General features: G+C 41.7%; 1 protein-coding gene across 3 annotated transcripts in view; it reads right to left on the reverse strand.

Annotated features, from left to right (window-relative positions):
- WFIKKN2 (WAP, follistatin/kazal, immunoglobulin, kunitz and netrin domain containing 2) overlaps positions 1-14,098 on the reverse strand; it is a 48,872-nt gene that overhangs the window by 3,266 nt on the left and 31,508 nt on the right. The window contains exons 3-4 of one of the 3 annotated variants that reach the window (XM_088468585.1): positions 4,171-4,283; positions 1,374-1,453 (exon numbers count right to left, since the gene is read on the reverse strand). In XM_088468585.1, the coding sequence (XP_088324711.1) occupies positions 1,374-1,436 (63 nt within the window). In that variant the 5' untranslated portion in view covers positions 1,437-1,453; positions 4,171-4,283. Of the gene's footprint in view, positions 1-1,373; positions 1,551-4,170; positions 4,284-14,098 lie in introns of those variants that run through there. The other 2 variants (XM_088468586.1, XM_088468584.1) reach the window with 2 other exon arrangements.

Below are 14,098 nucleotides of genomic sequence, written 5' to 3' on the forward strand. Positions count from 1 at the left end.
GTCCAGGGCCTGGATGTACTAAACGGAAAATGCGGTAAAAATCCAGTTTTTCGGGGCTTTACCGCATTTTCCGTATGTACCATCACCTGGCCACCGGCTCTCCGATGAGGAGGGTAATGCCAGCTTTTGCTGGCGTTCCCCTATAGAAGCCTATGGACTTCTAATGCATCTCCCTCCCAGCATGTCCTGCGGCCGCCACGCCAGTCTGCGCATAAACCCGGAAGTCCACGGCAAAGAGCGGCTCGCAAAGGACAGCTCTTATCAGAAGAGCTGTTCTTTGCAGTACTGATCGCATATGTTAGTACATATGCGATCAGTAGGGATGCGGTGACTGGCGGTAAATAGCACCACTGTTAGTACATCCCATCCCAGTTTTTAAGGATAGCCATACTTGAGCCCAGGCGACTTAATTAATACCTCAGTTATTTTGAGTTAACCATCTATGCTTAAGCAAGGATATCACTAAAACCAGGACTCTTAAGGTGCGTACACAGTAACACTAGACTATATTTTACATGATTCGTCCGATTTCAAGGCATCGGAACGCCAAATCGTGTAAAATATGTCCAAATCGTCGTACATCGCATTTTCAGATCTTGCCCACTGCAGGCAAGATTTGCCAATCTCATACACTATTTTGTGCACGATAGATCTTAAGTCCATATCATATCCTGGACTGCCGGGGAGAGTTCAAGGGAAATAGCTCACAATATCGCATCGTGAGCACATCGTCTAGTGCAGAGGTTCCTGACCACGGTCCACAAGGCACACTAACAGTCCAGGTTTTAAGGATAGCCACAGTTAAGCACAGGTGTCTTAATTAGTACCTTAGTTATTTTCATTTAACCAACTGTGCTCAGGCATGCATATCACAAAAACCTGACTGCTAGTGTGCCTTGAGGACCGAGGTTGGGAAACACTGGTCTAGTGTGTACGCACCTTTAGTGTGCATTGAGGACCGAAGTTAGGAATCACTGCAGTTGTATCTATAACCCATTGAATGAATTCAGCACTAGATGTGACAGCCCATGTTAAGAATTATAAAACATAAAATATGTTTAAAAAAAAAAAAAAGCCACATTTACAGCATCTTATCATTAATCAAAAAATTTGAAAACATAGGGCAAATACATAGTTCTAAAATTGTAGATTTGAACATCCTGACCTGCACTTAATTACATAGTAAGGGCATAGCATAGCAACTTGCACTTAGCTACACAGAAATACAAAGACACTTTATCAAAAATCTAAAATTCTTCCTTAGAAAGATGCCTTTACATATTGGTTCTATTGTATTTCAGGCTGAATAACCATTTAATTTGGCATACATTTAATTCCTAATTTAATTTGTAGGAATATGCGTAAAGACTCACCTGATCAGCACCACATTCTCTTTGGCAGGTACTCTGTGCATCTACCCATAGGTTTGGATTCATATCGTTAGGACAAATACCTGCATGAGAATACCTCATGTGAGGCACAGCTTCCCCAGGCAGCATGATATCCACAGCCAATATCCCCATCCAGGTGTAAATAAAATCCCACCACATTTCAGTTAATTCTGTAGTAATGCACTAACTTCTAACTATAACCTTTTAAAAAATATATATATTTAAAAGCAATCTGTCTTCTCTATCCACTATAACTCTTGTCAGTTATACCGTCTGGTCCAAACTGCACTGGATTAATGGTTTAATAAAAATAACCCTTTAATTCAAGACTGTACTTGTTGTACAAATTATTCTATTGCTCCATTAATTAATTCAGGAAATCTTGATTTCTTTAACAATACTTTTTTGTGCTAGGTTTAGCCTGTGAATTTTGGGAAAAAAATGTTGGAAATACTTTAAAGGATTCAATGTACCACACTAGTCCCCTCACCCCACTTTATTAATTGTTCTGTTCACGGGTGAATGGTTTGTAATTTATGTAATATAATGGGGGGAAACGGCTGGCAAATAATTGTCTGAAACATTTCATTTTAATTGGAACAGACATATTTACATATTATTGTTCATTATTTAGTGTTACACAAAAACTTTATATATCAAACTAAGAGCTTAATAAATTCCTTTGGGGCATTATACAGCGTAAGACTGTTGTTCTTTGTTCGATCTCAGTGGAACATTAAAAGGCGGAAATCCTAATGAATGAGCTGCCTTCGGAAACACTATTTTTATACTATTAATTTCTCCGCCTGAGCCGATTTGTAAAATCCAAAACACAGACTACTTACTGTCAAATGTGCAGCCCTGAGTTAGGTCTATGCTAAAAGCCAGGAACTGTGATGTTGCCCTGGCAGATCCTTTCTGAGGTAAATTTAGTGATCTATAATATATATATATATATATATATATATATATATATATATATATACACATATATTAAACTTTGCTTTAGAGGTTTTCAACATGCTTCTGTGGAACTACATATTCCAGCATGCTCTGTCCCAGTTTTGCTATTAGAACATGCTAAAACTGGGACAGGGCATGCTGGGATGTGTAGTTTCACAGCATCTGGAGGGCTGCATGTGGAATACCCCTGCGGCAGGGGCATATTTATAATGGGTGCAAAGTGTGCGGTGCACACTGGCCCCTGGGTCCAGGGAGGTCCACACACCGCACACCTTGCACCCAATTAAATATACTAACCTCTCCATCGGCCCGGCGCTGGCTGCAGCGCTGCAGAAATCACCGGGAATATGGCCACCGCGGCAATTTCCCCAGTGATTCGTGCATGCGCAGTAGAGATGTACCGGGAACGCGGAGCGGGCGCCATGTTCCTAGAGACCTGCGCAGTAGATTCTGGTGCAATGCCAGAGTCCACTGCGCCACCGGAGAGCAGGGAGTCCTATCGGATCCTGCGCACAGGGCCCCTCCTCTCTTAAAGCGCCTATGCCCTGCGGTGTTCTGTGTGAGATTAAAAGAAAAATAAAATGCCATGTTTGTAGTCTTTGGATAGCAGAATGCCATTTCATTTGATGGGTTATCCTGGAAAAAAACATCAAAAAAATTCTGAGCATTTGTTGCATGTGACCCGTTTTCTTCATAGCCGGCATTTGGCACAGGGAATACTGGGCCCGATTCAGTACAGATCACTATTGCAATCGCGGCTGAGTAATCGCACACAGTTCTGCTCTGAAAATATGCTAATATTTGTAACCACTCAGCCAGTATGGAGATGCCCACTGCTGCTGTCTCACATCCATAATACCTTGCAGTCCTGCGTACACATTGATAACATTGGACCCTAATGCACAATTACAGCAGCTCTGACCTGTCTCAGAAATTGCAAGTACAGAGTTTGTGAGTACTCAGGCTGCGTATGCCGTAGCAGTGGCTAATTTATGCACGCCCATGCAACGGCGTTCAAATGGTCAGGCACGCCTGCACTCTGGCCACTCCCCCGTCACCAGCCCCAACCGGTAACGTCCCTTCACTGACTCTGTGATGGCTTTGAATGTACGGGCTTGATCGGCCGATCTGTGGCGGTCATTCAGACCCGCTCGTGAGCGCAGGACGCTCGCAAGCGGGTCGATGTTGCCCCACTGTGCATGCGCACGACGGAGGGCAACATCGTGCGTATGCGCGAGACCCAGCAAGCGATGGGCTCTCCGTCGCTCCGGGTCTCGCACCAAAGGGGGCGTGCTGTCGATGTTGATTGACAGCACGCCCCCTTTGGTGGGCGTGCCGGGGGCGTGGCTGCCAGACGGAGGCGTTCCCATGGGAACGCCTACCGTCTGAAGCCGGCCCCACTGACATCACTAGTGATGTCAGTGGGAGATATTTTGGCTCTGATAGAGCCAAAATCACTCCAGGGCTTGCGGCAGCGAGACCCTACCGCAGGGTCTCCGTCGCAAGCCCGATGGTCGCAATGGTCTTGACCATCGCGACCATCATCATGGACGCTCGCATAAGCTGTGGGTAACCCACAGCTATACGAGCGTCCATAAGGCCGCTCCATTTTCATGTAGGAGGGCCCTGATTCAGAGCGAGCGCTCTGGTCAGAGCGTCCGGCTCTGAATCAGGCCCTGTGTATGCTGTTGCAATTGCGATCAATACTGAATCTAGCCACCGGAACCCTAAGGAGACCAGCCCACAGTACACAACACATTCACACTAAATGCTGGATACACCATGGCCAGGAAATATTGCATAGTTGCCTATATACCTCTTAGACTGCTGTTCCATCATACCCATAATTTCACCAGTTAAATAACAGATCCGCTTGTAATTTGCAAGTGAACGCTATAGAATTTATGCAGACTTAGAAACATTTTCATCCTGAAAATAAAAAAAAACACTCATGAAAAAAGGGTAAGTACATGAGTAGCATATGGGCCAGACGCACATCTGGAGTAACAACATTTGTATAATTACAGTAGATATAGCATAGAGATGTGGCCTGACACTGTTAGTAAAATGCATATTACCCTTTTTGTACACAGGACAATAATGTAGTAAAGTGTCATATAAAAAAAGATAAGGCTGGACACTTATTGATAAATGTGAATGTTTCATATGTATAGATAATACACATTAAATTAAATGCAAACATTTAACTCATGATAGACAACAGTCTCATGAATGTTAGTTCATCCCACAACATGGCTGCATCCGCTGTAAGTAGATAACCACTTTAATGGAAAATGCAATAGACAGCAACAAAGCAATGTTAATTATGATTGCTATTATAAGCTAGTGTTGCAATCGTTAAAAACTAGTTTTTTTTGACAGTTACATTTGGAGAATCATTTAAATGTATAGCATTTATATATGCGTTACATTTGCACTAAATAAATTATGTAAAAAAATATTGTTTTGAGTGTTTGGTTATGTGTTTAACAATAAACCTTACAGAGATGTGATGTACAGTAGGGGATGTAGTTATCAGACAGGCGGACGCCATGCCGCCGGCCTGAATCCCGACGCTGAAAGTCCGACACAGGACTTAAGATAGGCATCGAAATACCGATGCCTATCTTAATACCGATGCCAGAACACAGACAGATGCCATCCCGAACCAGGTAAGTCCGGAGCGTCTTAGCTGTTAGCCGTGGGGGGAGAGGGTTAGGTTTAGGTAGCATAGAGGGGTTAGCGTTAGGTTTTGGGGAGGGGATGTTAGGGTTAGGCACCACTGGGGGGTTAGGCATGAAGGGGGGAGACTCAGGTTTAGGAACTAACGGGAGGGTTAGGCTACAAGAAGGGAGGGTTAGGGGAAGAAGGGGGGATACCAAACATAGAGATGCCTCTGTCTGTAATTTGACAGTAGGCATCCTGACTGCCGGCATTACATACCGATTCCGTACAGTAGTGCTGTACATATTTAGGTTTGCATCTATTAGTTTGCACTCTGACTGGGTTTTTTTTATGCAAACTGTTTTTATTGAAAAAGGACAAAGCAATTCCAAATAAAATACAAATATAGTAAATGTATACACATACAAACAATTGCTTATTCCATTTTAAACAATACAAAAAAAATTTCAACATAAAAAGATCACTGCAAAAATACCAAATATATCAATCAATAACACAAATAAAAGTATAAGAGAAATAAAAAATAAAAAGAGTAAACAAGAAAAAAAAGGGGAGACAAGGGGAGGATAGTCAGAAGGGATTGAGCTGGAGACAAACAGGGGGATATTAGAGGGGACAATTTATCGTTGTCCGGAATAGAATTAATGTATATACTTGTGGGTGTTCTCAGACTTAGGACGCTGCAGAAACGGATGTAGTAAGTACACCATTGAAATTATTGTATAATATGGAGTCTTTAAACATCAACCAAAGTAGCCAAATGGCAGTAAAGTCAGTAGGTCTACCTTTAGAGAAAGACACAATGTCCTCCATATCCATATAATAATCTATTCTCTTAAACCAGTCTTTAATGGAGGGAGGAGAAGTAGATTTCCATAAAACAGGAATGACTGCTTTAGCCGCATTGTTTAGATGCCGTAATAGGGAATTCTTATATGAAGCTGTGGAAGAGGAGGTTATGTTCAAAAGCCAAAACCCAGTTTCTCTGGGGACCTCCCCTCCAATAATTGACTTAGAACATTCAAATACATTCCTCCAAAATGGGACCAGGGAAGGACAATCCCACCATATATGTAGAAGGCTACCCAGAGCCGAATTGCATCTCCAGCAATTCTTTGTAACCTGCGGGAACATTTTATTTAGAAGGACAGGGTATCTATACCCTCGTGATAGAACTTTGTAAAGACTTTCAAAAGTAGCTACACAGGATGAACTAGCAAATGTATTATTAAAAACCACCTCCCAATCAATGTCCTGAACTGTATCTTGAAGTTCTTTTTACCATGCTTTTGTGAATAATGGGGGCAGTTTAAACAAATTTCCAATAATTACTGAATATAAAGTAGATATAGTATGAGACGGAGTTTGAGGGGCTAAACATAAAGATTCAAATAAAGTGGGGGACCTATTGAGATCAGAAAGTTTGCATGAGGAGGTAATAAAATATCTTACTTGAAGATATTTCCAAAATTCGGACTGGGGAAAGTCCCAAGACTGTTGGAGTTCTGTGAAAGGACGCACCCCGGACGAACAAACCACCTGACCCATTCGAAAGAGGCCTTTAGTCAACCAGTTTTTAAAGGAAAGTATGTGGAGTCCCGAAGAAAAGTCATGGTTGCCTAAAAAGGATGTGAGAGGGGAAACAATGGACGAAATATGGGGGAGACGACAAAGTTTCTTCCAACAATGCAAAGTGGGTGTAATGGTAGGGTGTGTAATGGTTGGGAGCCTGGGGAGCCAAGGGATAATTTCTGTAGCCTGACCCAGACTGCTTTCCTCCATCATAATCCACTGCTTGGAACCTTTTGCTCTGGACCACTCCAAAACACGATTAAGCATGATAGCGTGATAATAGCTAGTAATGTGAGGAAGTTGCAAACCACCATCACGTTTACGGCGGTATAGAATAGCATGCTTAAAGCGTGATGTGGAACTGCTCCAAACAAACCTATGGATGAGACACTCCACTTCCGCAAACCAAGATGAGGGTACATGAATTGGAAGGGTTTGCATAAGATATAGAATTTTGGGTAAGGAGTTGTGAGGAGCGCCATTTAGTATAATCATTATGAATAACTTGTAATAATGGCTTAAAATTATTCAAGAACAATTGGGAAAGATCTTTGGTCAGATAAGACTCCCAAATATTTAAATCTAGTAGGGTGCCAAACAAAGGAGAAGGACTGTTTCAAACAGTTTATCAAGGACGGAGGTGCAGTCAAGTTCATAGCCACAGATTTAGATTGATTAATTTTAAAATTTGAAAGCATACCAAATTTGTGGAATTCTAGTAGAAGGTTCGGGAGAGAAATAATCGGATTAGTAATCAATGCTAGAAGGTCGTCTGCGAAGAGGGCTAGTTTATGTTCCTGTCCGCCGATGTGGATACCCGAGATGTTCTTATTAAGTCGAATGGCCCTCGCCAGAGCCTCCATACAGAGGACTCTGACTGGGTTTAAAAAAAAAAAAAACAGGCAATGATAAATGATACAATCATAAAATACAAAGGAGTCAGTTATGAATGAAAGAGCATATACATTTTTTGCAAATATTCACCTTATAACTCTTAATGCCTCAGGGCCTAACATAGGACCTGATTCATTACGGTTAGCAATTGCAACAGTGTACGCAGATCGGCTGATTGTGCGTACTGCGCATGCGTATGCACCACAATGCCCATGCATGAGTTAGCATTGTGATCGCACTGCAATCACTAACGCAGATAGAAAGCCATCGCAGATCGAGGGGTCAGCGTTTGGGGGTGGTGACAGTGGAGTGGTTGGAGAAACGTCCATTTGAATGCCGTTTTCCTGGGTGTGCAGTGCACAAATTAGGCACTGCGACGGCATGCGCAGCTTGAGTACTCACTGCATGCGATGACAGTCGCAATTTCTGAGTAAGGTCAGACCCGCTGTAATTCTGCGTGAGGGTTCGATATTACTGATGTATACGCGGGGTTGCGAGGTCTTACGGATGTGCGAAAGCGGTAGTGGGCGTCTCTATGCTGAGTCAGCAGTTGCAGACATTAACATATTTTCGTAGCAGAACTGTGTGCATAATCACAGCTGCGATCGCAATAGCAATCCATAATGAATCAGGCTCATTGGGAATTCAATTCAACGCAATGTTGAATAGCCGCGGGAGGAAGCTCCAGGAGATATTCAATACACCGCGCTGTTTGGGCGCGCTAAGGATTTCTTCTCGCACCCCCCCTGGGGATGCGAGGAGAAATCCGACCAAAGTGCCGGGCGCGCAGCAGTTTTACTGCTTAGTGCGGCGCTAACAGCCGCGCGCCCGGCACTTTGGTCAGAGAATGCCGGTTAACGCGCCTTAACACCCTTGTTAAGGCGCGATAACCGGCATTCTCCGACCACACAGCGCACTGAATTGGATAGCTCCGGGAGATCGCTACCGGCGCTATTCAATTCGCGTTGAGTTGAATCGCCCCCATAGTTGCCAACTCAGACAAAAATAGACAATATCTTTGCAATATTGCCAGTATTTTTTCTCATCTTTGGCAGCGATTTTTTTCACTTCTTTGAGCCTGGTTTCCAATGTCAGTTTTTGCTCAGTGCAGAAATCTAAATGGAAATCTAAATTTTACAGCTGCTATCGCAAGCACCGTCCATGTGCGGGTGCACTCTGCTCAGGGCTTCAGATGGGAATGCCACATTAGGGGGTAAAGTTACTAAACGTCAGTTTGTAAAGCCACCAATTATTTCAGCAGTAGTTTTAAGACAGCAACAGAAATAAATGATAGATCTGTCTGGTTTAGCATTTATTACAGTTGCCACTTTAAAACTTTCTGTCAAAGTCGTTGATTATCTGTGGCTTTGACAAACCGAAGTGTAGTAAATCTACCCCAATTATCAATTGTACTGCAGCGCTACACCACTTATACAGTTTTGTAGCACCGCACCAGTAGGAGCACCCCTGAGCAGAGTACACACCCACACTGTGACAGCAACTGTAAAATTGTAAGTACTTGTTTTTTATCTTGATTCTTTCATGTGGTGAGGTCTGAGTGGCATTTGAGGGGCATATATAGAGGTCTGAGTTGCATATGAGGGGCTTGTGGGGAGGTCTGAGTGGCATATGAGGTGCATGTGAGGAAGTCTGAGGGGCATGTGGGTAGGTTGAAGTGGGGAAGTTGCAGAGTGATGTGGGATCTGAGGACTTGTGGGGGTTGGAGGGCATGTGGGGGCATTTTTTAAATTAAATTGCAGAACTTGTCAAACAGAGTACTGAAGTATAACACAACATGGAGAAACAATAAAAACATTGGAATATCCATAGTTAATAAGAACATAACAATCAATGGGGCATGATAATAATAAGAGTTATGGTAGACTTACCATTGATAACTCTTTTTCTTTGAGGTCCATAGAGTCCACAGGGATACCATGGGGTAATGTGGTTGGAGAGATCCAGGCACCAAACAGTTAAAGCTTTCAGCTCCCAGGATGCCTCAAGTCCTCATCCAACAAAACTAGACAACTCCACTGCGCTAACAATTCTGACAGCAGCATCTTAATTTGTTTTTTCATTCAAATTAATATTCAGCCCTTTTAAAGGTTGGAGGGTCATATATTCGGCCTATGAAGTACTGTATATTTTGTTGCACATCAGCAGGGGGTTTTAAGAGAGGAGGCCCGTGTGCAACCTCCGTTTGGGCTCCCTCCTCTCTGTCTGGTGTCAGTGCAAGCACTGAGAGCGGTAGCTTCTGGCTTCATGCCAGAATCTACTGCGCATGCGCGGGTCTCCGGGAAAATGGCGCCCCCTGCCTATTTTCCCCGAGACATCTTTTCTGCGTATGCGCATATCACTGAGAAAATGGCCGCCGCAGAGCAGCACATTGGAATCTGCGGAGAGGTAAATATTTATTAACCATTGTTGCAGGGTGTGCGTTGTGTGGCCCCCTGGACCCAGGGGCCCGTGTGCCCCGCACACCGTGTGCCCATTATAAAGATGCCTATGCCCATCAGTGATCTAGCCACTTTTGATAAGCTGTTTGTGGACTAATCTACAGTTACTGTATACTAATTCAATTCATTGTATTAAATAGCAGCCATCTATTCACATTGTATAGTTAACATTGCCAAACTAACTGCTACACTGCTCTAGGAAGAATGATCCATATTTAATATTTAAAGCAATAATTGGAAAATATGGAGTTGTTATATTTTAGACATAAAAAATATAATATTAACACACACTGTACAAATAATAAATTTTCACACACAGACATGCTTGTCATACACATGGTGTAAGTATTATCCTTGGATGCAAGTAAACTTTTTCTTGCATACGTTTTTATTATATGTGCCTGAGTAAACATAGTGATTTTAAGCTGATAATCTTTTCCATTGAGGCATATTTGTTATTATTCATTACTAGGTTTTTTTTACCTGTCATTTGCCGAGTCCTCCCCCTCTCACTCCCAGCCGCAAACATCTGCTTCCCCCATCACATATTCTGTATGCTGTCCCGCTCAGTATTTGCACCTGTGTCGCGCACCCCAGTTCCTGGGACAGTCCATCACCAATTATTATATTCATAGCCCAAAACTGTATGTACCTGTATCAGTGTACCATACAATGTACGTACCACAACGCATCATTGATACATGATGTTTGTACATATGTGTCATTAAGGCTGTATAATTACCCCTAAGGGTTTATGATTACAATACAGCATTAATATACTGGCATGACAAAGTACAGATTTCCTGGATTATGTCAGAAAATGTCTTTGGGTGATAGTAATTAAGGCGTACTAACAACATTAACAACCATATTTAATCTTAAGGGGATGTTTTTTTGCAGTTGATACAACCTTAATGACATTTTTTTCCCTATTAATGAGCTTATATTTCACAGAGGGTGGTGACTTACTATATACATATGTTATGAATAAACAGAAATATACATGAAACACATACACTGACAGACTGACAGTGATATTTTAAGGTACTAATATTGATACAAACACTGACTGAGCTCTCACTCTAACTTTATTTAGCATTAATAGCCAGATCTGCTCTGACTGCAGATGTAGGTAATCGCTAAATAGTATATAGAAAATCACTATATCACAAATCCCAGAATGTGTCCAAGACATGGGTTTTATACATCTTCACTTTCAACATAACAAGATATACAGGGGTATTCAATATGGGAGCGAAAACATCATTTTTGCGTTAATATCGGAGGTATGACATCATTATCGCAGGTTTTACTTTTACACCGTATTCAATTTCAAAGAGTTATCGCAGTTTTGAAAAGTCTTTGATAAAAAACGGGGATAACTTTTCACCATTGAATAGGTGTCGAAAAAAAGTGCAGAATTGGGGTTTTGGGGTGCAGGCTTAAAAAAAATAGCCTGCACCCCTGGGAATGACATTTAAAAAAGAACTGTGTCAAAAAAAGTTTTTTTAAAAAAAATAGGGACACCCCAAAAAATTAATTAAAAAATTGGGGTGAAAAAAAAAATTGGGAAAAAATTGTATAACAATAGGGAAATAGGTTCAGGGCTATTCTGCAAGTATGCGGCAGGTGTTTTGAAGAATAGAATTATAGCGGCAGGTGCACAAATGCAGAATTTTAAAAAATGTACTTTAGGGACTTAAAAATATGCTAGTACCCATTTTCATGTACCCCAAATTTGATGGGACCACTTAAAAAAACGAAAAAAATAACCTAAGTGCTCTTCTGCATCACTTCTTCAATGTCGGGAAAAAAACACCTGCTGCGGCTATTTAAATCCCCAACTTTCAATTAAAGGCTAAAACGGGGGTACCCATAGTGTTCCCCCATGTTTTTACAACTTTAGGGGGGTCTTACAATTTTTTTAAGGAAAAATTCGTAACTTTACGCAAATCCAACTTCGGAGTTTCCCGTTTTCGTTAATTTTATATTGAATACGGGGATAAGCGGGAACGCGCCCGATACTTTAACGCAGGTAAAAACTCCGATATGAAACGTTAACTTCGACAGTGAAGTTAACGTTTCATATTGAATACCCCTCAAAATATAGAAGGGTGACTGTTGTCACTAGTCATTGCTGAGGCTTTAGTATTATAGTCTTATCCCAGGTCTAATCTGTCTCCTGACATAATCAGAGTCACAAGGCCAGCTCTAAAATATATCCACTGTATTAATATTATCCACTAATATTTCATTTATATTTGAAGTTATAATTCTACACAAGTTTTGTTTTGCAAAGTAGAGAGAGATGTGAAAATGCAATACTTTTCATTTTAATAGTAATGCACGGTTTCTAATTGCTACATACAGTCAGGTCCATAAATATTGGGACATTGACAGAATTTTCAGATTTTGGCCTCTATTCACCACCACAATGGCTTTGAAATGAAACAAACAAGATGTGCTTTAACTACAGACTTTCAGATTTAATTTGAGGGTAATTACATCCAAATCAGGTGAGCGGTGTAGAAATTACAACAGTTTCTATATGTGCCTCCCACTTTTTAAGGGACCAAAAGTAATGGGACAAACTAAACAATCCTAAATCTAACTTTCACTTTTTAATACTTTGTTGCAAATCCTTTGCATGTAATTACAGCCTGAAGTCTGGAACGCATAGACATCACCAGACGCTGGGTTTCATCCCTGGTGATGCTCTGCCAGGCCTCTACTGCAAATGTCTTCAGTTCCTGCTTGTTCTTGGGGCATTTTCCCTTCAGTTTTGTCTACATCAAGTGAAATGCATGCTCAATCGGATTCAGGTCAGGGGATTGACTTCGCCATTGCATAACATTCCACTTTTTAGCCTTAAAAAACTCTTTGTTTGCTTTTGCAGTATGCTTCGGGTCATTGTCATTCTGCACTGTGAAGCGCCGTTCAAGGAGTTCTGAAGTATTTGACTGAATATGAACATATAATATTGCTCGAAACATTTCAGAATTCATTCTGCTGCTTTTGTCAGCAGTCACATCATCAATAATTACAAGGGAACCAGTTCCATTGGCAGCCATACATGCCCACGCCATGACACTACCACCACCATGCTTCACTGATGAGGTGGTATGTTATGGATCATGAGCAGTTCCTTTCCTTCTCTTCTCTTCCCATCACTCTGGTACAAGTTGATCTTTGTCTCATCTGTCCATAGGATGTTGTTCCAGAACTGTAATGTCTTTTTTAGATGTTGTTTGGCAAACTCTAATCTGGTCTTCCTGTTTTTGTGGCTCACCAATGGTTTGCATCTTGTGGTGAACCCTCTATATTCACTCTTGTGAAGTCTTCTCTTGATTGTTGACATATACATATACCTCCTGGAGAGTGTTCTTGATTTGGCCAACTGTTGTGAAGGGGTTTTTCTTCACCAAGGAAATTATTCTTTTGTCATCCACCACAGTTGTTTTCCGTGGTCTTCCGAGTCTTTTGGTGTTGCTGAGCTCTCCGGTGCGTTCTTTCTTTTTAAGAATGTTCCAAACAGTTGATTTGGCCACACCTAATGTTTTTGCCATCTCTCTGATGGGTTTGTTTTGATTTTTCAGCCTAATGATGGCTTGCTTCACTGATAGTGACAGCTCTTTGGATCTCATATTGAGAGTCGACAGCAACTGATTCCAAATGCAAATGTCACACCTAGAATCAACTCCAGACCTTTTACCTGCTTAATTGATAATGAAATAACGAGGGAATAGCTCACACCTGTCCATGAAATAGCTTTTGAGTTGATAGTCCCATTACTTTTGGCCCCTTAAAAAGTGGGAGGCACATATTGAAACTGTTGTAATTCCTACACCATTCACCCGATTTGGATGTAATTACCCTCAAATTAAATCTGAAAGTCTGCAGTTAAAGCACATCTTGTTTGTTTCATTTCAAAACCATTGTGGTGGTGAATAGAGGCCAAAATCTGAAAATTCTGTCAATGTCCCAATATTTATGGACCTGACTGTATATACACCAATCAGTCTTAACATTAAAACTACCTGGGGGGGCGTGGCTAACTGTCCAACTGGGTAGACGTGTCCCTCCAGAGCTCCCGCGATCCCCTGGGATTCCCCACCTATAATTGGGTCTACCACC

The sequence above is a fragment of the Taudactylus pleione genome, unplaced genomic scaffold (genome assembly GCF_031769625.1).
Source record: "Taudactylus pleione unplaced genomic scaffold, aTauple2 ptg000012l, whole genome shotgun sequence".
In the NCBI taxonomy this organism is placed as follows: domain Eukaryota; kingdom Metazoa; phylum Chordata; class Amphibia; order Anura; family Myobatrachidae; genus Taudactylus; species Taudactylus pleione.